We start from the raw sequence: 24,455 nt of genomic DNA, 5'->3' as shown, positions 1-24,455 counted from the left end.
TTTATTCATCCAATTGCAAGAGGTCAGATAGAGAATCTATCATATGCCATGTACATTATCCTTCTGAATTGCTATACTATATATAAAACTGATGAAAGTTCTGGCAAATATTGCTAGAACGTGTAAATGTTCCTTAAACTGTTGTTAAAACCTTCCAAATGATTCTCCTCAAATATATATGGTTTTTGTATATGATTTTTAAATTTATTATCTAGACTCTAAATCTGCAGAGAGAGCAGAAATCTTTATACAATTTTGTTCATCGATGTTGGAAGTAAATAATAATTGGCAGAAGTACAAAATGCCTGGGTAGATATTACAGGAAAGGCAAAGTAGGTCTAGAGTTTCCTGCATGAGAACTCAGATAATTATTAATGAAACAGAGAGGTAAGTGGACCTGTTACGCAACACTTGTTTCTCAAGTGACGGTTTCTATGCTACGTCCAATTCAACTTACTTTATGTGTCCATGTACATTCACATATGATGAAAGATAACATCAAGCACACCATTTCACATCAAGACATGAACATTTGTAGTGCCACAAAACTGTGGAAAAGAAATCCACTTTACTCTATGGTTGTGCAAAAACAATCTTCACATTTATTATTTTGTGAGAAGTTTACATGAAACAATGATGTGCTCTTGAGAATAGGTTGAGACACAGTATTTACGTGCTGAATCAGTCAACCAAATCCTGCATGGCTTCCACCGAAGAAATCTCCAGAGAAGCCAGGAACAAGACAACTTTGACTGTTGTGCTTAAGATTTTGAAACAGAGTAATTTTAAGAGATTAATAGTGTGTGCAGCTATTGCTCGTTAATAGTCTGATCAAGAATGCCTGATGTAAGTCTGTACTGATTTTTTCCAGCTCTCATTTCTCAGTTCAGAATACATTCATCTAATCTTAGCCTGATTAGATCGTTGTGCCGTCTGCCTGCAAAAAAGTAGCAATATCACAATTCTTCAGTATAATAAATAGAACTAAAGTGTTCCCTCAAACCTGCCCTGTCTCTGCTCTCAAATGTAATTTCCAATTCCTCTGTAATCCTCTCTGGGATTCCCAAAATTCCCAGTTCTTCCTTTTAAAAAAACAACAACAACATGAGATAGTCAGTCACAAACTTAAGACAGCCAGACAAGCGGTATTTTAAATCTCCAGTTCCAAATAATTTGAGTACATAATCGTATTTTATGCAGTTTCTTCTATAAAATCCATAAGAATTCTTAACATCACCTGAGAAAATCTTTAAGAATCCCAAGATAACATTCTGTAGTGAAACAGTGTTCTCTTTAAAAACTAGAAGAATGCTGTAATTTTTTCAGAACTACTAAGAAAGGATTTTACCTCTGATGATAGCTAAAGCTGTGTTTTTTCCTTTCTTTTTTGGGGAATGGGGGCAAGAAATGCATTCTTTTAGTATCACTTATCAGAATAAATAGTTTGTTTTATTTCTTAAGGTAATATTTGTATATTTTAAAGTACATATTAGTTTTATAATCATTCATAATACACTGCAATCTAAATATCTTCTAAAAGTGCCTATGAGTGTATGTATAAAAATTAGTTATTAGTTATGTGTCAAGATTGTATACAAAGAGCAGCATTCAACAACACAGCATAAGATAATCTAATACTGAGAGTTACAACTGTACATATTTATATGTTATCATTCTTAGCTAAACTTAATGGAAAGTGAGTTAATTAAGCCATTATAAAACAGGGGTATATTTATTAATAAATGCCCTAGTGTTACAGGGGAAAAAACAGTTATGTACCACAAGGGCGAATGCAAAAAGGTTAGGAGGTAAAACATTTTCATCCACTGGTACATGACCATTTAAGTGTATTTGAAATTCTTACTTTAAAATATTGGGGGGAAATGTACATTTACAGCTCAGAGGGCCATAATCCTTAAACTGATTAGCAGGGCACTTCTTCTAACAGGATAACCATATTGTGTAAACTTGAAATAGAGGCACAAATACACCAGGGATATAAAGATCTCTTTCCACTATACACTTTTCACTGTTTTATACTGAATAACATAAACAATGATTAAGCAAAGCTAGAAGAAAATAATTGGCTGCTTTTTTTCAGATTCTTTCTTTAAATCAAAATACTGCATGTCAGAGGCTAAAACTACCATGACATCTTCTTTTCATCTAGCTACAGTCAAACCTACTAGTGAATAATTTAAACAGATAATAGAATAGAGCCGGTACTAAATGTAAATCCCGAGTTACCAAATGTACAGATTAATAAATGGAACTATTAAATTCTATTGCCCTAATTCTATACTGAAATACTTTCTTAAGTCAGTTCATATGCCATTTACAATTGTTCTTCAGTTTGGAAGTGCACTGATTGAATGTCTCCATAGCAAAAAAGTTTGTGTTAATCTCTTTAAAACAGATACTGTTACATCTCATGATTAGTTTTCCTGATTTTTCTAAACATCATACGTTTATGGCTGCCCTTTGCTGGGATCAGAAGGTTTAACCTTCCCCTCCCCCCTCTTTTCCTTTCCTTTCCTGTTTTGTTTTGTTGATTTACGATGGGTTAATACCAAGCTATATTTGGCTGATCTAAAAAATAATCCTAATTTTTATCATGAGAATATACACTGAAATTGCAGTCACTGTATACCTATTTCAGATGAGTAGCTCTTTCATATATGCTTTGTTTCTATGATAAAATCCAGCTCGTTCTCTGTTTTAATACAGAAAGTAATTTAAGTATTTAGCGTCAGATTATATATCAGTGGAATGATATATAACGGTCAGTTGGCAGTGTAATAATGTATCCTTTGAAGGATTTTAATTCAGGCCTGACATATTCTTGTTGTAGAAACAGTTTCAGTTCTAGTGGCTGAGTATTGTGCTTATGCTGGCAATCTCCTGAGTTACTCTGTAGCTGGCAAAAGAAGTTAGTGTATGCAGGTCATTTAGAAAGATGTACCTAACATCTGAACTAGTGGGGAGAGCCATGGCTTCTTGTCTCCTACATAAAATAATACACATAGATTAAGATTGTTTGCTTACGGATTTAGCTCTGCTCATCAAAGGTATGGCTAACCTCCTATTGATATTCAGCAAATGCACAAAAGGCTAAATCCTTATTCCAAATGAGAAATCCCCAACCAATTGCTTATTTCAGAGTACATAATGCCTTTCAAAGAGGGTTCTTAATCAGTGGTATGTATATACCACAGGTTACCTGAAAAGATTGTAGGACGTGGTGTAAGCCACTGATACTCTTAATCCCTAGACTACCATACATAATACCATACATAATAGTTATGCAGTCTATGACCATAATAAAATTGGACTGATCGATAATAACAGAATGCCTGCAAACACACAAATGTCCTTCTTGGGAAAAGTGTGTGTTTGTATCATGTTGGAATCCAGGTTTTGTGCTAAAGTAACTAGGGACCAAAGTCTGAAAATCACTTGCTTATAGGATAACCTGTGACCATTGCAATTTAGCTGGTCTTCATGACGATGAGGGTTAGTCTGTAACTAACTGTAGCCAATTCTGGTATCTTTTGAGCTATACAGCAGGGTTCCTGGAAATTCATTGGTAGAATGAGTATCAAGGAATTAATTCACAGATGGCCAAATATTGTCACTGTGTTCCTTGTGGGATATCAAGTACACTGCAAAAAAAGGACCTGTCAAAAATGCCAGTATAAATGTTAGAAAACCAGTGTTATTTTAATATGCCTAGCTAGCTCCCAGCTCAAAATTTCACACTGTGGTTTCTATGGTTTCAATTACTTCTAGTTCACACTGTGAGGGTGATAGAAGGGGACACTCATCTGGCTCCCAGCTACTGTCTGGACTATAATCTTCTTCTGAACTTAGCTCTGCTCCTTCTTCTGTGTCTTCATCACATGACTCTACGTAATGAGCCCCAACAGCATTGATCCCAGAATCCTCAGAACTGGAAGGGGATGAGCAATGATCTATTTTTGGTGTGTTATTCTCCCTCAAAATTAAGGCATTGCGTGTGGGGACCTCCTGGGGCTTCATCTTATAGGAGAGAGCAGGAGGTTGCCTCTGCACATAACACATCTTCCCATTGATGCATTTCACACGGTAATTGTCAATAAAGAGGTCTGAAATTGTGCAAAACCGTGGGGAGTCTGGTGGTAATGGTGCTTGGAAGACAGGTGCAAACTTCAAAAAGTGTTCTGTGAGAGAGACAGCTATCTGAATAGTATTTATTGTTCCTCGAGGCCGAACAGGTATTTCAGTACTTGGAAGCTGTTCTACTGGAGTCATAGGCTGATAAACATATTTACCTGCAAAAGATATGAAAAGAATTATTAGAATCAAATTTTACTTTGTAGAAATTAACTAGATCATGAAAAAATGCTGAAAGTCTAAAACAAGAATATGCTTAGCTTATAAGGCATCTGGCTGGCAGCCCTTTAGCTTTTTTCCATATACTTATCATTTATTTCCTTTCAGTCACAGAAAATAAATATTCTGTAAAATAGTAGATTCCCCTTTCTACCCCCATCTTGAAATTCTTTAATTTTAGACAAACTAGTATACAACAACTAAGCTTTTTGTCAGTGTTATTTTTTTTCTTTGTGCTACCCGGGGCTGTTGTGGCTGCAGTTGTTAGCGAGACATTCTAAGACGAATGAAGAGATTTTAAAGCCGTGAAAGCCACTAGTATTCTGATAATTAAGCCAAGTAAGAAGAAAATAGGATTGCATTGACTATGCCATATAAAAGCAGGATCAGGGAAAAGGATATTGAAATAAAAAAGAACCATCAATCAATTGCAAAAGGCAGCTTTACTTGGAACAGCTTACATTCTGGGAGGATCTGGAGTCAGCAGAATAAAAGAGAAAGAAGTGGAGAAAATCATAGAATACAAAAACCTGCAAATAGGATGGCTGTGGCAAAAGAAAGCAAAAATAATCCCAAAAGTAACAGGCAGCTCAGGGGCAATCCCAAAACATCAGGAACACCACTTAATGCTATCATCAATTGACAAAATCACCATCAGTTGCAAAAGGCACCTTTACTCAGAACAGCTTACACCCTAAACATGCATTTAATACCATCAAACAAAATCTGCCTATCCCTGGTCCTTGAGAACTGGCCAGAGGGGATTATGCCCATTTTGGGTGGTGCATCAGTTGCAACCCTATGTGAGGTAGAAGTGTTTATCTACAGTAACTCGTGCTCTTATTATTAACTAGCTGAGCTACTGTAACATGTTATAGTTGGCGCTATCCTTAAAAAACTAATTGGAAGTTACAATTGGTCCAAAATGGATGGTCCCACATGCTTTCTGGCATTGTTATATTGATTTTGCAGATATTGTCTTGGTTGCTAATTGGTTTCCAGGTACAATTTAAAGTACTGGCTTTAACTTACAAATTCCTTTAAGGTTCAGTGCCTGGATATTTGCAGTATCACCTTATCCAACCAATATTGTCTGAACAATTAAAGCGAAGAGAGGGACACTGTTATTGTTCCAGTATTTGGGGGAGGTCTGAGCGATTGCAATGAAAAGGTGCCATTTTTCTATGGCACTTAGACTCTATGAAACAGCCTCCTTGTAGCTTCCTCCTTGTTGATGTTTCAGAAGCTTTAAAAATCAGAGCTGGTCTCCTGATTTGATCATGCCATTTTCATTTTCTGTTTTTATTGATTGTAGCTTTATGTTTGGACAGTATAGTTTTATGGTTTCTATGGATATTATTACACCATGAACGTTTACTTGGGTTTTACAATCTGTGTAAGCAGCTGAGTATCTTTGGATTGCAGTTGGGGTAGAAATGTGGAAAACAAATGTAGAGTAGGAGTGATAACTTCCAGAATCTGGAAGCAAGCATGATAAACTGTGCAGAGGCAGGTAGTAAATACAGATATTGCTGACTTTTTCCCCCTTTTCAATGGAATCACAACCTTCTGCTCTGTTTATGTATGTAGCCCTTCTTATTCTATGTTCTAATAAAAATAACTTCAATACCTAGAAGGAAATAATGCCGGTGGAAGCAACATTATGTAAAGCACAGAAAAGTATAAAGTAGTAGATTAAAATAAAATAAGGGTGATACAATAAAAGGAGAGAGAAAAAAATAACTGAATGTAATTTACACAACAACCAATTGCTATATTTCTCTATATCTTCCTTTTTAAAATATAATTTTATTAACATGTTTAAATAAAAAGATAAAGACTGAAACAAGCAATATAAAGTATGGAGGAAAAAAGTAAAGAAAAAGCAAAAAGTACAAGAATGGAAAAGTTAAAATTAAAAAAGAAAGAAAAAGATACAAAGAAGTGGTTTTCATAGCAATTATAAGTACAAATATGAATTCTATAAGGTTACATAAAACCTGTACTATTCTTTCTATAATCTGTCCTAATCATCAAAACTCTAACCCCCAAAATCATTTTTTTCGTTTTATGCAGAAAGTCCATAAGTAGCTATCAGTCAGCAATAAATGTAAATAATGACTTTTCCCCAATCAAAGAAGTCAATTTATTCATTTCAGCAAAATTGTATCACTATTTAAATGTCCTCACTTCTCTTTCAGTATGTTAGCAGCTTTATCCCACCATACCTTTCATTGTATTCCTCTTCCTCTGAAACCATTTGGTCTTCCTTCATTAATTTGTTTTAGGGTTTGATGTCATCCATTCTGTCTAAATAATGAACTCAGTGCATTTATTTTGCAATGGGTCCCTCACTTTTATATATTCAGTCCACATTCAAAAATCATCCATTTATTTTTTTATTTTATATGATTTGATTTAACACACCCTGCATAAAAACATATTCTTATTGGGTTCACTCTTTTGGTTTCTCCTAACATACAAAAAAGCATACCTCTATATAAACATTGAACAAAATCATAATTCTGCTCAACATCTTCCCAGACATACTTAATAAATTGAACCTCCTGTCCCTGAGGTTTTTATAATCACTCTTACTCCCCCCATCTCTCTCTGTTTAGGAGAGCAGTAATCACATTCCTCAATCATCAAATATAAATAGTCTTGACACACATCTTAAACAAGACACACAGCTATAAGCAAACCACATCCATATGTCAACTTTTCTTCAATTATAACAGCTATGCTTGTAGTCTTACAATTGATTGTGTATGGCTCCCTTTTCAACATTTTTTTTTCTTGGATACACTAACACATTAACACCATTTTTTTAACCATCTCTTCTCTTTTTCAATCCTGTTTCCATGTCTAACATATTCCCAGCAGCATATCCTCACTTCAGTTTTATAATCATTTTTTTATTTTATTTTAATTCTAGTCCCTCTGCTAAAGTGTTTAGTTCTTTCATCAACTTCCAAAACAGGGTTTTTTAAAATTTTCATCAAAAATGCTGTACTGCATTTTATATGCATCATTCCGTTTTAAGTCCTTGCTCTCTTGCACTATTGTGTGTCCTTCGTAGCTATCCTTTCTTTTTCTTCCTCACATTTTGCCACAAGTGCAGAGTCTGCTTTTTTTCTCTTCTCTTTTTTTTTCTTGGTTCAACCAAGTGAGCCTGGCTCTCTCATGGGCTGAGAGACCTTCTTGACTTCCATGCTTAAGGCACGATTAGAACTCCTATTTTCTTGATTTCTTGCCTAGTGCCTTAACTACTAGAACACCATTGCTAGTCTCCCTGCTCTTTGCAACTATCTCTCTCTACAGACTACACAATGTATTTCTCTTAAATTTAACTTCACAGCAGCCATTCACCCTCACACATTATTTCTTCTACAGCCTCTTTCACTTATAATTCCACCAGCTTTTTTTTTCTGTGCCAACTTTTAACATTTTTTCATTCTTTCTAAACAGCTTCCATATAATCTTTCCTTGTATCCATTTCCATTCATTCTTCTGGGTAATCTTCTAACACGTTTTCATACAAAAGTCAGTTTCTTTTCCTGTTGTCATTCTGCTTTCATCTTTAATTTCTTTCACTTCCTTTTCTTCCACATCCCTTTTTGCATTCAGTTGTATCCATAACAGGCACAATTTCCTGCTGACAGGGCACAATAGCAGTCCATTTGTGCATGCTTGGTTGGAAAGGCACTGAAGTTGTTTCACCCCACAGTAGTTCAGTAGAAGGCTCCAATTTTATAATTATTTAAAATAACCCTCATTTTGCACGGTAAGAAAACATAAATCTTACTTTTTTATTTTCAGTAGGAAAGCTGCTATCAATAAAAAGAAGGGTGTAAGGATTTTATTATTCTCCTCCTAATGGATTTTCTGAAAAGAAAACTGATGAAAGAAGCAGGGGGGAAACTGGGAGGGTTACAGATGAAAAACAACTTTGCTTGAACTACTGTTAAATTTTGTGGAAAAGGAAGAGAATTTGTGTAATAAAAATCTTGTGTGGAACCACCTGTACAATCACCAAGCCTACTACAAATAATAGCATGCTGACTGAGGAATTCTGGGCACTGAAGTCTACACATCTTAAACGTTGCCAAGTTTGAAAAAAACTGATGCAGATTGTCCACATGGCAATTATATTTATTCTTTCATTAAAAGAGAAAGAAGACAATTGCATCTCTTTCCCATCCAACCGCTGGCATTACACATTTTATTTCAGATTGGTGAAAGAGCATTCTGCATTATCACAGTTCCTTCTTTTTGTTTGCAACTACAAATACTACCCAAATGCCTTTGCTTTTAGGGTACATGTGATAAACACATGATATGGAAAAAACAGAAGTTAAAAACTGTAATATATATAAAACCAAAAATGTAGCTCAGCACAGGTAACTAGAAAAACAGAATAATAATATTCTTGTCCTGTGGCAGGATAATGAAGTGCCGGGCAAGAGTCACAGGAAAATAGAAGGACATCCAAACGCAGGGGTTCATCATCAAGTAGACCCTCTCTCTAGTTGCCAGTGAGATATTCTGATGACCGAGGGCACCTGGTAGAAAACATTTTGATAATGACCCAATATAAATGCATGCTCATTCTGATATTATAGAAGAAGAAACCAAGGGTATGTTTTCTGTTCAGACTGTGATAGATGACACTGAAAACATACTGATTCAAAAGTAACTCTAAGAATAGCAGACATATGGCTGCAGCTTGTGAAAATCTGGATTTGTTTATAAACCCCTCCAATAACTAGATAGATAAGCAGCCGTTAATTACTAATATCTGATTATTTAAAGATGGGCAAATATTTACAAGTAAATGCAATTTGGAAGAGTGCGCTTTTTTCTAAAAACCATGTTTTCCCTGAAACACATCCCGCCCTTCCACAAGCCTTTTATAATTTGGCATTAAAAAAGACTGAATATTTCTCATAAGTGAAAACTCTGAGATTCTATGATGTCTGAAAGGATCGATTAGATTATGGGTTCCTGTAGAACAGTCTTCTCCTCCCACCCCAGCCCTGCAGTGAAAATATTGTTTTCCAACACAAATAATGATAAAGGAAGCTTCCTTCTCCATAAACTGATGCTTTGTTTTTCTACATGGAAGTGGCAATTCAATATTGCCCCTCTAGACCCACCAGGAAAAAGTTAGGAAATAACCCAAAGTAACCTACCAGAGAAAATGAGAATTACTGTTTGTGCCCAGAGCAATTTCCATAATATCACAGCCTTTGTTGGAAAACGGTGGATGATTTTATAGCTCTAAAGGAGACAGTTTAACTGTTTGGATTCAAGATAGACCGCAGACAGGGTGGAAGGGGGAGGGGCTTGTGGGACTGTGGAAAATGAGAAATTGTATTGTTTTGCACACAGGCTCCATTTCTGAATAGTGAGATGTTTAGGGATTCAAGTGGCCTACTTTCCCTAGAAGGAGCCACCATAAATATGTGGGATATATGGCTGAGCTAATCAACTGAAGCTTCACAGCATGTTGATAAATTCCAGTTTCCCATTAAAAATTATGGCAAACTTTTAATGCTATTGGATTTCCTGCATTTAACAAAGTTAGTTGCCTGCTGTCTTCTGCGATTCAGTTTCAGAATACCTGAACTGCCTATAAACTTCTATTGCCCATCAAGGCAAGGGAGAAAAGCACAATGAATCACTTCTATAATCACTTTCTTGGGCCATTCTACTTCTCCCTAAAATGTTTGCAGTTATCAACTAATCTTTGAAGCTCTAAAGCTCTATATTGCCTCTGGTGACATTTTTGCAGTACCATAATGCCCTGTAAACAAAACTGCTAAAAATTAATGGCATAGTTTCTTGTCATTTTGAAGCAGGAAAAAAAAATAAAAACGTACTTAACTCGATTTAATACAGTTTTTTTTAAGAAAAGACACCCGAGATATAGATGAAACCAATATAGATTGGCTCTCTTTATATTATAGAGCCCTGCCCACTTTGTATCATCATCTCCCTCACTCTAACCCTTACTTCTTAGAAAATGTTACCGGTGGCCTTAAACTGTATTACTACAGGTACATGCACTGATTACCTATACAAATCAGTGGTGGGTTTCATTATTTTTATTACTGGTTTGCCCGTGTGTGCATGTGCACTTCTGTGCATTGTCCAAGTGGGTAGGCGGAACATCCCGCCGCTGTCACTTCCAGTTCACCCGATCCAAGCCGAACCGGGAGCAACCCACCTCTGATACAAATCCTACCAAATGGACAATTTTCTGCAGCACACATATGGCTTGGTTGGGTGTTAGAGATTCATGGTCTGTATATTATGGTTAGGGCAGGACTCTTAAAATTACTCCAAAGTTATTCCCTTCAATATCCATTCACAAAGTCTCTAATACTTCATGTGTGCAATACTGAGGAAATTGTTTTCAAACATAATTAATAAGAGCCCATAAAAACATCATTCAAAGGGTAGAATATCTCTTCTAAAATGATGCTTGTTTCATCTCATATGTATATATCATATACAGAACAAAAGCAAATATTTTCTTTAACAATATTTTAATTATATGGGCATTATCACAGATGTAACCTGTTACCCTAGTTATTAAGAGAGAAGTCCAATTGAATACAGCAGGATTGCTCTATGAATCTATGAAGATTAATATAATTTTTCAATTTACAATGCAATCTTTAACATATCTTTTCAGATTAAAGTCCACTGAGACCTGCTTTGTCAGGATACATCAATTTAATGTCTGCATGGACATGCTGGATGAGGTCACACAAGGGCCAGTTATCAGTATGCTGAAACCCAGTAATTTGAGCATTAAATGGCAAACATTAAATGCTTATAGTCTTTTGAAGTAATTATTTTTAATAATTACATTAGCTCTCAATCAAAGTAAATCCAAGGTATAAATACATGCCTACTCTAAATTAATATATTTCAATATATCATACCTTTTAACTATCCATACATTACATTATGCACATAATGTCTTTGAGGAATCTTCAAACACATATGAGTAAAATAGCAGGTTGTATGATTTTTTTATTCCACATTATGGTTTCTAAAGCTATGAATCTGAATAGCAAAAATACAACATTCATGAAAAAGTGGGACAGGAAGCTTCCTAAGTGCAATATAAGTGTGAAAAGAATTTCCTTGTTTATTCAACCAAAAAAATCCATCTAATCTAACATTCTGTTACCATGGTCAGTTAGTATTACCAGAAGGATGATAGGTATTATAACCTTTTTATTTTGCATCATTTGATATTGCCATCTTTGAGGTAAAGGTAAAGTGTTTTAATATTCCTATAACTTATAAAATAAGAACGTATATAATTGTCTACATTTGAGAAATCATGAATACATGAAGAATCATAAGAATCCTTAAGGACATCTTTAGTTACTCAGGAGCATACACTTAAACAAAATCCAAACTAAAATGTTAGATGATCACATGTGAGATTCTGAAGTAAAAAGTAAAGACATTATGTCAATTCACATTTCTGTTGTTTTATTTTCTCTAATCACGTTAGTAGTTCCATGTCATGACTGATTCTGCTAAATGCTAACAGGGTTACCATGACCTCAATCTGTTCAAAATAATAAGAAAAGGGATAATTTAATAAGAAAATCTTTTAAATCTATTTCAAAAGTGTTTATCTGAATGTAATTTTTTCAGTCTATCAAAATAAAAAATAAAAATGTTTTCAAGTAATAATATATTAGCATGAAAAAATAATAGGCCATTTTGTAATACTGAGGCTAATTAATTAGTAGGAGGGTTTAAGAAAAATATCATTGAGCCCTTATATTATACACTGATGAAGAATCACTGCATTTTTTAAATACAAGGACTTCAATCTAGGTAGCAGCAGTGAATACCTTCAAGTGAATGACGAGCTGATGTGTGGTGAGAGTGATCCCTGCAAGTCTTAAAATGTATTCATTCTTGAAACAGACTAGATAGTCTTTCAAAAGATTTCCTGAACACAAATAATACATGTGAAAAATGCTTCCTGCATTCACAGCTGCTAAATATCTTTGCAAAATAGGTTCTACAATTGAAACCTTGATATGATTATTATAAAATCATGATTTACATCCCCAAAGCTTAGAAATATATTAATGTGTTTGTGTTTATATGTGTATGGGTGTGTGCGCTTGCATGCATGTACATGTAGGTATGCATAGATAGATGAGAGAGAGACACACACAGAGAGAAAATGCCTTAAGAAAATAACAGGTAGGTGTCAGGCCTGTAATTCTGTTCCTTTTAGGATCTTTGGCCTGCCACATAATTAAAACATACATATTATGCTGTTTCATTGGTATAGTAGTTGGGAGGGGGGAATAGAAAGGAGTAGGATTGTGGAATGTATTGTTATGGATTTCTTAGAAGCTCAAGGTCGTCTTTTGTCTCCGCACCTCGACACCTGGCCGGAAGAAGAGGGGTGTACATGCCAGCGTGGAAGATGAAGATTGGACCATGTGATGAATTATGGGGTGTGAGGGTAGATGATGAACTTTTAACTTGGGGAATTCACCGGATGTACCTTAGAGTTGAAATTTCACCAGCTTAATGCCAACATGCCTGTCTTATTAAATTGGAGTTTTAAGGACTACTTTGCCTTGGACAATGATTTAATTCTGCATGATATTTGGAACGCTGACATTATTTCAACTCTAAGGTACATCCGGTGAATTCCCCAAGTTAAAAGTTCATCATCTACCCTCACACCCCATAATTCATCACATGGTCCAATCTTCATCTTCCACGCTGGCATGTACACCCCTCTTCTTCCGGCCAGGTGTCGAGGTGCGGAGACCCCCCTGTCGTAATTCCTGGATCTGGTCTTCAGCATCTACCTGTTGGGCCACATCGTAAAATTGGGCCCGCATCAGTTGGATGAACCCCGTTATGTCATCTAACTCAGGAGCTGCTTCTTCATGGAGTTCCGCTATCCATTGTGCTGCCTCTCCTTCATTCATCCCCTCTGCTATTTCTTGGATCAGTTCTCGATCCGTCAGGTATTGTTGGCATACGTTGACCAAGTAGGCCCACAATACCTGACGGATCGAGAACTGATCCAAGAAATAGCAGAGGGGATGAATGAAGGAGAGGCAGCACAATGGATAGCGGAACTCCATGAAGAAGCAGCTCCTGAGTTAGATGACATAACGGGGTTCATCCAACTGATGCGGGCCCGATTTTACGATGTGGCCCAACAGGTAGATGCTGAAGACCAGATCCAGGAATTACGACAGGGGGGTCGGCCGGTCAAAGAATTAGTTTGGGAATTCCGGAGAATAGCTGGAAGACTACGTTACTGGCCAGAGAGACTATTGGTCTATACGTTCAAAAAGGCCTTAGATCCCAAACTGAAACAAGCTTGTGCCGTAAGGGGGACCCCAGATCGTATCCAAGAATGGTACACCACTGCAATCATACTGGACCACGAGATTAATACCTATCCAAAGCCTGGTACCAGAACCCCTGAAAAAAAACCGTTAGCCCACCGAACGCAGAGGCAGCAAACTGAAAAGCTCCCGCCAACCCCTCGTTCCTGGGGCCCCAAAATAAAGTGCTACCGTTGTGGTCAGCTTGGCCACCGGGCATCTACATGCTGGGCTCCAGCCCCAGTTCCACAACCACGCCAACCACCTGCCAGCACAGTCAAGAAAACCCCCAGAAAACCACCAGAAAAAAGTCGTCTGGCACAACAGCCAGCAGGGGCAGAGAGCGGAGCCACTGAAAACGCCCTGGACACTTCAGAGGAGGAAGAGGAAGGAAACCCAGAAGACGACCCAATGGTGAGTGCATCTATCCGCCCCTTCCAAATAAAAGCCAAACTCCAAATACCGAAAACGGGGGTAGAAGGGGAAGTTGGGGTGATTATAGATACCGGCTGCACCCGATGCTTAATCAGCATGTCAATAGTGGAGCAACTAGGTATACACACCAGACCCCTGAAACAACCCATTCCGTTTGAGCAAGTGGATGGAACCCTAATTGGGGGAGCTCCGGCTACAAAGATCACTGAGTTAGTAAAACTGGTGATAGGCCGCCACTATGAGTTCCTCAGATTCATCGTGGCCCCTGGAATGCAGGAGTCAGTTATCCTAGGGCTTGCATGGTTGGACAAGTGGGAACCTACCATAAAGTGGGAGGATGGCGTTAGAAAGGTGACTATTGGACTTGGGCCGTTACCACCAGTGGAACCAAAAGGCCACCCAGGAACATTGGAACCTAACAGCCCAACCCATCCAGAACCTGCAGCAACCGCAGCAGACACTAAACTTCCGGGAATCCAACGAGTCCCAAAGATCTATTGGGATCTGGCGGAGGTGTTCAGTGAGGAAGACGGAAACTACCTTCCACCTCACCGCGCCACAGATTGTGCCATAGAGTTCAAACCTGGGGTAACCTTACCAAAGCCCAAAATGTACTCTATGACGCCTAAAGAGATGATAGAATTGAGGAAGTACATCGACACCAATTTGAAAAGAGGGTTTATTGAACCAGCAAAATCAAAAGTTGCGGCCCCAGTGCTCTTCAGGGAAAAGAAAGATGGGGGGGGGGGTTCGCCTCTGTGTGGACTTACGAGCTTTGAATGCGGTATGCGAAAAGAATACCTATCCCCTCCCTCTCATGAAAGATATGTTGAACCACTTGGCTAAGGGCAAGATCTTCACCAAGCTGGATTTGAGAGAGGCGTATTACCGTATACGAATCCGGAAAGGGGATGAGTGGAAGACCGCTTTTAATACTCCCTTAGGCAGCTTCCAATATAAAGTCATGCCTTTCGGACTACAAGGAGCACCCGCAGTATTCATGCAGTACATAAATGAAGTGCTACACGACCACCTGTACCGCGGAGTACTCGTTTATTTAGATGACATCTTGATCTTCTCTGAGACCATGGAAGAACATGTGAAACTGGTACGGCAAGTCCTGAAAAAACTTCTAGCTGCAAAACTTCATGCAAAATTGTCAAAGTGTGAATTCCACAAGACCTCGCTAGATTATCTGGGATATCGTATCTCCAATGAAGGAGTAGAAATGGACCCAGAAAAAGTGAAAGCGGTGTTAGATTGGAAACCTCCAAGCACTCGCAAACAATTACAAAGCTTCCTTGGATTTGCAAACTTTTATAGGCAGTTTATTCCAACCTTTGCTGAAATTGCCCTACCATTGACTGACCTATTAAGAACGGGGCCTTCCCCTACTAAACCAAAAGCAAACCAACCATTAAAATGGACAATCGACTGTCAAAAGGCTTTTGAGAAATTAAAACGGCTCTTTGCCCAAGAACCCATATTGCAACACCCCGATCCAGAGCGACCTTTCATAATCCAAACGGATGCCAGTGATGTCGCGATAGCTGCGGTGCTACTACAAAAGAATAAAGAAGGCCACCTCTTACCATGCGCTTACATCTCCAAGAAACTCACCACTACGGAAAGAAGGTGGCCCATTTGGGAGAAGGAGGCATTCGCGATCAGATGGAGCATGCTCACCTGGAGGCATCTCCTGGAAGGGGGGGATATACCGTTCAAGGTATGGACTGATCATAAAAACCTCGAAACTCTCCTTGCCCATCGAAAGTTATCCCCCAAACAGGTCCGTTGGGCCCAACATTTCCAAAGGTTCAAATTTGAAATTAAACACATCCCCGCAGGGAAGAACTTGTTAGCAGATGCACTGTCGAGAAAACCCCAGTTTGACAGTAAGAAGGAAGAAATTTTCCACCCCATCATATCTCCTTCTCACCAAAAGGCAGCTCAAGTCACCAGTCGAAGCCAAGATAAACTGAGAACCGAACTGAAAGCAGCCCTCCAGACAGGCCCATGGTTCAACAACAACAAAGACATCCTAACGATTAATGATGGCGTAGCCTGGAAGGGATCCAAACTGTACGTCCCTGCAGAAATGAGATTGCAAGTGCTACAGCGGAGTCATGATGTGAAACTAGGAGGTCATTTCGGATTCCTGAAAACTCTCCACCTCGCTAGACGTCAATTTTGGTGGCCAAAGATGAGGTCGGAGGTGGAAGATTATGTAAAAAGCTGTGCTACTTGTGCAACAATGAAAACCCGTCCGGGAAAGCCCCCTGGACTACTACAACAAGTGGCCAACCCTAGCCGACCATGGGAAGAGATAGCAATGGACTTCATTGTCGAACTTCCAGATAGCAGTGGTAATAAAGTAATCTGGACAGTTATTGATTTGTTTTCCAAGCAAGCACACTTTATCGCTTGTTCAAGCCTACCATCCGCAAAGAAATTAGCGAAAATGTTTGTGAAACACATTTATCGCCTACATGGAGTTCCAAAAAGGATCATTTCAGATCGCGGAGTTCAATTCACCGCCAAGTTCTGGAGAGAATTCCTAAAATCGATCGGGTCCACGCAGGGACTCAGCTCAGCATTTCATCCCAGCACAAATGGGGCAGCAGAGAGGGCCAATGCGATGGTGGAACAGTATATCCGGTGTTATGTGGACTATCAGCAAGACAATTGGTCGGACTTGCTACCTTTCGCTGAAGTAGCATATAATAATACGGTTCACAGCAGTACCGGATTAACTCCTTTCCAGATTACCAGTGGCATGGAATTCGTTCCCATGCCTGAACTACCTAAGGAACCTCCCTCATCCATGTCCCTGAATGAATGGCTGGAGGCACTAAAGAAGGGATGGGAGAATACCAAAAAGGCGCTAACAGATGCGGCAGAAGCCTACAAGAAGCAAGCTGATAAACATCGTTCCCTACAACCCCCCCTTTCGAGTGGGGGACAAAGTTTTTTTGTCTACTAAATACATAAGATTAAAGATGCCTAGTAAGAAATTAGGTCCAAAATTTCTAGGTCCTTTCCCAATAGAAAAGATAATTAACCCAGTTACAGTTCGACTCAGCCTACCCAGACTCTTAGGGAAAATTTACCCGGTATTCCATTGTAGTTTATTGAAGCCGGTAAGGGAGTCTAGCACGAGACCATCCACCCAAACTCCACCTCCTCCCGTAGTGGTAGAAGGGGAAACACATTATGAAGTGAAAAAAATATTAGATTCCAGGCTGTATGGAGGTCGTTTACAATATTTAGTGCATTGGAAGGGATACCCTTTGTCAGAAGCTACGTGGGTGAAAAGTTGGGATCTGAAAGCAGATAAATTAGTGAAGCAATTCCATGAGAAATTCCCTGATAAGCCAAAGGGTCCCCTTGGGGGAGGAAGAGGTGGTTAAATTTTGATAGTTAACATTTATGTTATTCTCTTTTCAGGAAACGTTTTTCTCTTGAGGAGAGGCCGCCTGTCAGGCCTGTAATTCTGTTCCTTTTAGGATCTTTGGCCTGCCACATAATTAAAACATACATATTATGCTGTTTCATTGGTATAGTAGTTGGGAGGGGGGAATAGAAAGGAGTAGGATTGTGGAATGTATTGTTATGGATTTCTTAGAAGCTCAAGGTCGTCTTTTGTCTCCGCACCTCGACACCTGGCCGGAAGAAGAGGGGTGTACATGCCAGCGTGGAAGATGAAGATTGGACCATGTGATGAATTATGGGGTGTGAGGGTAGATGATGAACTTTTAACTTGGGGAATTCACCGGATGTACCTTAGAGTTGAAATTTCACCAGCTTAATGCCAACATGCCTGTCTTATTAAATTGGAGTTTTAAGGACTACTTTGCCTTGGACAATGATTTAATTCTGCATGATATTTGGAACGCTGACATTAGGATTGTACAATTGTATTTGCTTTACAATTAAACAAAGTAATGTCTAATATGAAATCTCTTGAGTTTCATAAAGTTGAATGTGTTAAAAGCTTGCTTTTTAACAGTGGATTGATAAAAGATAATATTTGAAAAAGTTAGTACAGGAAATGTTTCACTTTTTGTATTCCACTGTGTTGCATTTACAAAAAAATCCCGGTTTTTACTTGGAGAAAAAAAAAACCTATTATCAAACTCTAAAGTAAAAATCAATGCATTATGCAAAATTAATCCTTCTCTATGGAAAAATGAAATGATTTGATTTTAATCCTTGATTTTGTTCCACATCTGTTCATACTTGCCACTTGTACAACCCCATTTCCTGTTCTTTCATCATAAATGTAAATGGAAGTACAGAATAACATAAACAGGTGTGAGCTGTGAAAAAGATATTCATCCCAATCAGTGAAAGTCTAATTAATTCTAAGAGTTTCCACATTCAACTTGCTTCCAATTTATAACTACTTTATGTTCATACGTCAAGAATCTGCTCATCAATATCGTGTAATAGCTTAGTGAATTCACAATATTATTATTAGTCAAGTGTGTAAATTATTCGATGGAAATGTTCCTATGAATTACCTTCCAAAATTATATCAAACCATTGCAGAACTGACATATCTATGTTATCTTATTAATGCAATTAATTGCATTTTTCATTGTCTCAATCAAAAACCTACTTCTACGAGAGCTAGTGTTTTTTAGTGGTTGTTTGTCTTCGAACTAGCCACTCTCTCTTAATTTAATCTATCTCACAGAGTGGTGGTTGTAGGGGAAAAAGTAGACGAGGGTACGCTATACTCTTCAAGAAGAAGGTAGGATATCAATCTGACATCAAATCAGATTTTAATAACATATATAAATTAAGAATCTACCAGTTAGAAACACTTTACGCTTCTTGGAAACTCTCAGCAGAAAAAGATTTTTGGTAGCTGAAATAATGATTATTTGCTCTTTTTTAAAAAACTGTCATACAAATTATGTTCTTTCTAAGATACACTCAAATAAGAACTTTCTTTATTAGTGTGAATTGAAAAAGTGTCATACACGGGCAAAGATGTGTTTCAGAATAGTCAGGTGATTCTTAATATTTCAAAAATTATAGGTATTTCTAATAGCCTAAATACTATAGAACAGAGTAGATCCCAGAAACAGAATGGAGCACAACATAATGTGTTTCTAGGGCAATCTTTCCTAACTTGCTAAAATGGTTTAGAACTTCTATGAAGAACTTCTATCACTGAGAAATATGCAGAAAGTATAATCTGACACATTTGGAGAATATTTTGCCTGAAAAGGCCTCTCTGGGAGATAAAAAATATATGTCGTACTGTAACAAAATCAAAAAGTGTTGATGTGCCCTCTGCAATACAGAACATTTATTATGGGAAACCCATTATATCCAGTGAATTGTAGTATTTTAGGACAAAATAAATAAAGAAATACAAGCATGCAAACATAGGGGCTATTCTAAAACATGCAATTATTATTGGTTATCTCAGATTCTGGGAATCAAACATATATCAGAAATGTCCTAAAGTGTATTCCTAGCATAAACCTCATAATCCAGGAATGGGAATCATTGGTCTTCCAAACCTTCATAAACAGCAGCTCTCAGCAGCCCTTCAAGATTAAGGATGCTGTGAAATGCATTTTATTGGCTTCCCTACTTTGCTACTACTCAGTAGTAAGATTGGGCATTTAGATTAACTACCTATATTGATTCATGGGCTACAGACTGTGGATCAGGTGCCTCGGGTTTTGTTTGTTTTATTTGGTTTTTATTATTGTCATGAACCATTCAAATTTGTGTTTTACAAGATGGGCAATCAAAAGGTGTTTTAAAGAAATAAATATTTACAACATAGGATTTCTCTATAGGAAATATTCCATCCCAAAAAATCAGAAAACATCACTGTGTCAGAAATGCTGCATACAAATAGTAGCATCTTCATACTTATAAATCATACTTATTAATACCTGGGAGATTAATTAGCAAAATGAGATGAAAGCTTTATTTCCATCTGTCTTTCAGTTTAAGTCCAACCATCAACTTCTGCTCTATGATTTATTCAAATATTTAAAAGTTCTAATTCTAGTTTGGCCTCAGTTACATTTCTAATTATAATAAATTAAAATTAAAATTGAGAGATCACTTAAAATAATATGTTATGAAATTGGTCCCAAATCAACTCTTGGTTGGTAGCTAATATCTCTCTGTTCAGCATACTATGGGTACAGGCGGATTACATTGCCAGGCTGTAGGCATGCTGAGGCCATGTAGTATGAAGCTAGTATGCTTTTTTTTTTTAAAAAAAAAAAGACCTGATAACAATTTATGGAGCCCTAAAGGCAGTATATATTAAAATTGCAAAAATAGTCAGGCATAGCTTTGTCAAAAAAAAAAAAGAAGTAAAAATGTTCCTTTGCTGTACCTTGAAAACTTTCCAAAACAAATGTCTAATTAACTCCAAGCAGAAACAATTAATTGTAATTGAATAAATATATACACATATTCTGATTATCTATTACCCACATCTGGAAATTGCAAATAATTTCTTGACTAAAAATATATTTAATTATGCAATATTCCTGAGGGGACACTGCTTACGTACTAAATCCATGAGAAGATTTTATAACTATTTGCATCTGTTTATCGCAAGAGGTTAAAAAAAAAGAATCAGAACTCTAATACTCTAGTACTCTTTGTGGTACTTCAAAGTCTTCCTTGGATTTCTGAATATTCTCATCTCCTGTGAATTCACATATAAGATGGGGGAAAAAACCCAAACCAACCAAACCCAAGGTCTTTAATTGAAAATTATTATTATCATCTACCATTTTAAACTGAAGTTCCTAGAAAGTGTTGCCTTGGTATAACCCTGTAAGAAGACAGTCACATTCCTTGCTGTTTTTGTCCTATGTCTGCAGCTGTGCTTAAGCCCCGTTCCTTCCCCAGGGAGGGATGCAAAGCATGACATTATCATTCTACACCTTGTTTTTGCCTCTTCACTGGCAGTGAAGCCTCTCTCAAGGCTCCACATCTGTGTTTACAAAAATAAGTGAATTAATACAGACACATGGAGTCTATCCCAGAAATAAGAGAAGATGCCCCAATTCAGATTTGAATAAAATTATTCCTTCATTTAGTTCAAAGTCTTTACAATTCCTGGTAATTGTGCTCATGTTTGGGGCAGGCCTATTTTCTAGCTCTACCAAGAAACAAGAAAGGCTTAATCTGGAACCACTATAGATACCATTCTTGCCTCCCCGTGTGCTTAATAAGAATCAACCATAACTTAATGGCACATAATCAGTTGGCCTCATCGGAGTATAATACTACCAAAAGCAAAAAGCCAAATCTGACATAATTTTTTTAAGCGATTTCCACTTGGGATATATATGATAAAAGAAAACCTGCCATTTTTTTTAGTGAGTAGATGCAGGAGGCTGCAGAAATTCTAAAGTCAGTCACACAGGGAATCCCTTGTACTGAATGCTTCCACACAGTCTTGTCTTACAGGAGCACAGTTTGGGTTGTAGAAGATGCACCCAATCCTGCTGTGACTATGGTGCTTGAATGTGGAGAAAATAAACTCAGCCATGTGATCAGAAGCATTAAAGCAGCAAATTCAGATAGGCTGATTGCTTGGTAGCCTGCAAATAAAAACATTATCTTGAGCAATCAGTGAACACTACTAGGGATTACATAATTCATTCTTTGAAGAAACCTCTTCTGTTCAGACATAGTTTAATGCTGAACATGGTACCAGAAGGGAAGATAACATAATTCAAGAATAGTAACCAATAGGGTACTTTTGCAATCAAGACATAGGGAAGATGTCAAATTTCATTCTGCCTTTACCCATCATGTCAGAAGAATTGTATGTTTTACTGCCATTTGCTAGCATATCGATGCACTACTAGAAAAGAAAAATTGATGAAAACACGAGAACACCAAAACAAGTAGAAATTCAGATGTAGACAGTTGCAATTAACTGATAATTTTATACTTTCTTTTGAGATAGGCAGCTTTCAGGCGGAGATAAAATAGCTTCTAATTTAGAAATGAAAAATACTTTGAAAAACAGAAAACAAAATAATTTGCACGTTGCTATAATTTGCACAAGCCCTAAAACTTGAGTCTAGCAGATGATGCTGTCCCTATGAATGGGGAGAAAACCCTTGGAGCTTTGAATGAGAACAATGGCATCCTTATAGAGAAAACATAGTGCTATTTATCCGCTGCAACAATCCCCTTGCTCTGCCTTCCAGTTTTCTGGCTTTGGATAATGAAGTGGCTACAGCAAGCTGCTGACATTTGGTTTGTGACTAGTTCCAGACAGATCACATTACTTCTGCTTACTGCCATTTCCCCTGCAGATAAAAGTGGGAAGTAAGTTATATGTTTACATTTTATAACCCACCCACCTCAGTATCCCATCTTTTACTCTAGATGATCATAAACCATTAAGGAGCTATCAGTCCATTGGAAAATCTAATCTGGACACAAAGAAAAGATGAGCCAACAACATTCTTTATCTAAGAGTAATACATTTGAATTAAGGGAATAGGTGAAAACAGTAACTTGAAAACTAGGTAGCTAGTATTAGGTATAAAACCATTCCATGACATTCTCAGGCTAATTCTTCAGGCTATATATCAAATTACATATGCAGTCACAGAAGAGATGTGAATGGCCTTTTTAATTATAATCCAACAGCAAGCTTCCCTTACTATTATTTATATTATTCTATGCAAACTACAATTGTGGGCTCAAGGTTTAGAGAGCTCCAGCCTCCAAATGTAGAGTTACATTTCCCACCATCCCTCAACATTGATTAATACTGGTTGGGGCTACATCAGGAGGGCCACACACCTTCTCTAAATAAAGAAAAGATTGAATGGGAAAAGCCAAGAGGGTTTTTTTTTTTACTGTCCATAGTACTTCTTGTCTAATACAGGAATCTATTACTTCAGCACTTATAGTATAGTAAAAGAGAGGGAGGGAGGGAGGGAGAGAGAGAGAGAGAGAGAGAGAGAGAGAGGAGCGAAAAGGTAAATGATGAAGAGGAGGAATGTATTCCTTATGTAGCGGGTGCGTCCTCCGCGCTACGGTGCTGCGCGGCAATCGTGGCCCCGGGATGTCCGCAGCACTCAGCCGATCCCGCCGCTCAGCTGATTGGCGCGACAGGCGCTGCGCCCTCCCAGCCACACTTAGACATTTCACCTACCTAGCCAGCCTCAACCCACCGCCGATCCAGCCCACTCCTCCCTTGGCTTGTCCTAGTACCCAAAGCCCTCGGGATAGCTCTCTTCCCCGGGAGAACACCGAGATCCATCTAGGTTCCGGATGCCACTGTGCTATCTGTCACTATCGATCTCTCGTCAAATCTTCGCTCCAGGCACCAGGGCATCGAGGCGAGGGGAAAAGAAATCAGGCAAGAGCCCCGCTTCTCCTCCAAGTGGTTCCGTCTACAGGAAAAGCCACAACCCAAAACCCAGCAAAGGGTTTAGGTCCGTCCCCCGTCCCCCCCGCCGCTCAGGACTAGACTACCGAGTCTTCTCTGTCCCCGGTGTGATTAGCCAACCTCTCCCTTTTCCGAAGGGCTCCCCACACCTCCGCCCGCCTCGCCACGGATCTGCAGCACTCAGCCGGGGAGTTCCCTGCAACAGCGCGGAGCATCTGGAAGGCAGCAGCTTGCAGGGACCCGCCGAATCCCTCCTCCCCCGTCCCATCCGCCGCGCCCATCCCAGCAGTCCCCTTCGCCCTCGGTACTCACAATGGCACCAGCCCAGATGGCAGCACCAGTGCAGACGGAAGCAGCGGCCGTGACTGTGTGTGGCGCACAGCGACAGCCCATCGCAAGGCTGGAAGTCGGGTCTTCCAGCGCAGCTGCGGGCCAGCGCTTGAGCCTCGTCCAGTTTCTCGCTCTTCCCGACCAGAAGAGAAGCGGCAGCCACGCTGGCCACCGCCCCAGCCCCGCTCATAGTGTTGTTGCCGCCGCCGCCGCCGCCGCCGCCGCCTTCCCCTCACTCGCAGCCCGCTCTGAGCTCACGCCTTGTAGCCGAGTCACTCCCGCTTGCGCTGACACAAAGCGCAGCGGGTCGGGAAGCAGCGCTTCTTGCCAGGGGAAACAAACGCCACGGGCTAGCCCGGCCCCGCCTGGAGCCACCTTGGCCAGCCGCCCAGCTCCGCTTCAGCCCCGGCCCCAGCCCCAGCCCCAGCCCGCCCCCTCCAGCTAGCGACGGGGCGGGGGAAACGAGGGAGGGGAAGCCAGCCGTGGGGACTCCGCTGAAGTGC

At 38.9% G+C, this 24,455-nt stretch overlaps 1 protein-coding gene and 1 long non-coding RNA gene across 2 annotated transcripts; one reads left to right on the top strand and one right to left on the bottom strand.

Annotated features, from left to right (window-relative positions):
- Positions 1-1,157: 1,157 nt before the first annotated feature.
- On the bottom strand, positions 1,158-24,304 carry LOC309393330 (UPF0524 protein C3orf70). Its single transcript, XM_081955373.1, has 2 exons — positions 23,935-24,304; positions 1,158-4,310 (listed from the first exon to the last, which is right to left on the bottom strand). Exons 1-2 carry the CDS (start codon positions 24,140-24,142, stop codon positions 3,754-3,756), a joined length of 765 nt encoding a protein of 254 aa, XP_081811499.1. The 5' UTR covers positions 24,143-24,304; the 3' UTR covers positions 1,158-3,753.
- On the top strand, positions 10,095-18,630 carry LOC309392383. Its single transcript, XR_014175434.1, has 3 exons — positions 10,095-12,030; positions 12,494-12,625; positions 18,116-18,630. It is a non-coding gene; the product is annotated as an uncharacterized lncRNA (long non-coding RNA).
- Positions 24,305-24,455: the final 151 nt, after the last annotated feature.

This window comes from Natrix helvetica, assembly GCF_964273705.1.
Source record: "Natrix helvetica genome assembly, chromosome: 5".
Taxonomy (NCBI): domain Eukaryota; kingdom Metazoa; phylum Chordata; class Lepidosauria; order Squamata; family Natricidae; genus Natrix; species Natrix helvetica.
The sequence above is the reverse complement of the archived record's forward strand: the minus strand, read 5'-3'. Positions and strand labels throughout refer to the sequence as shown.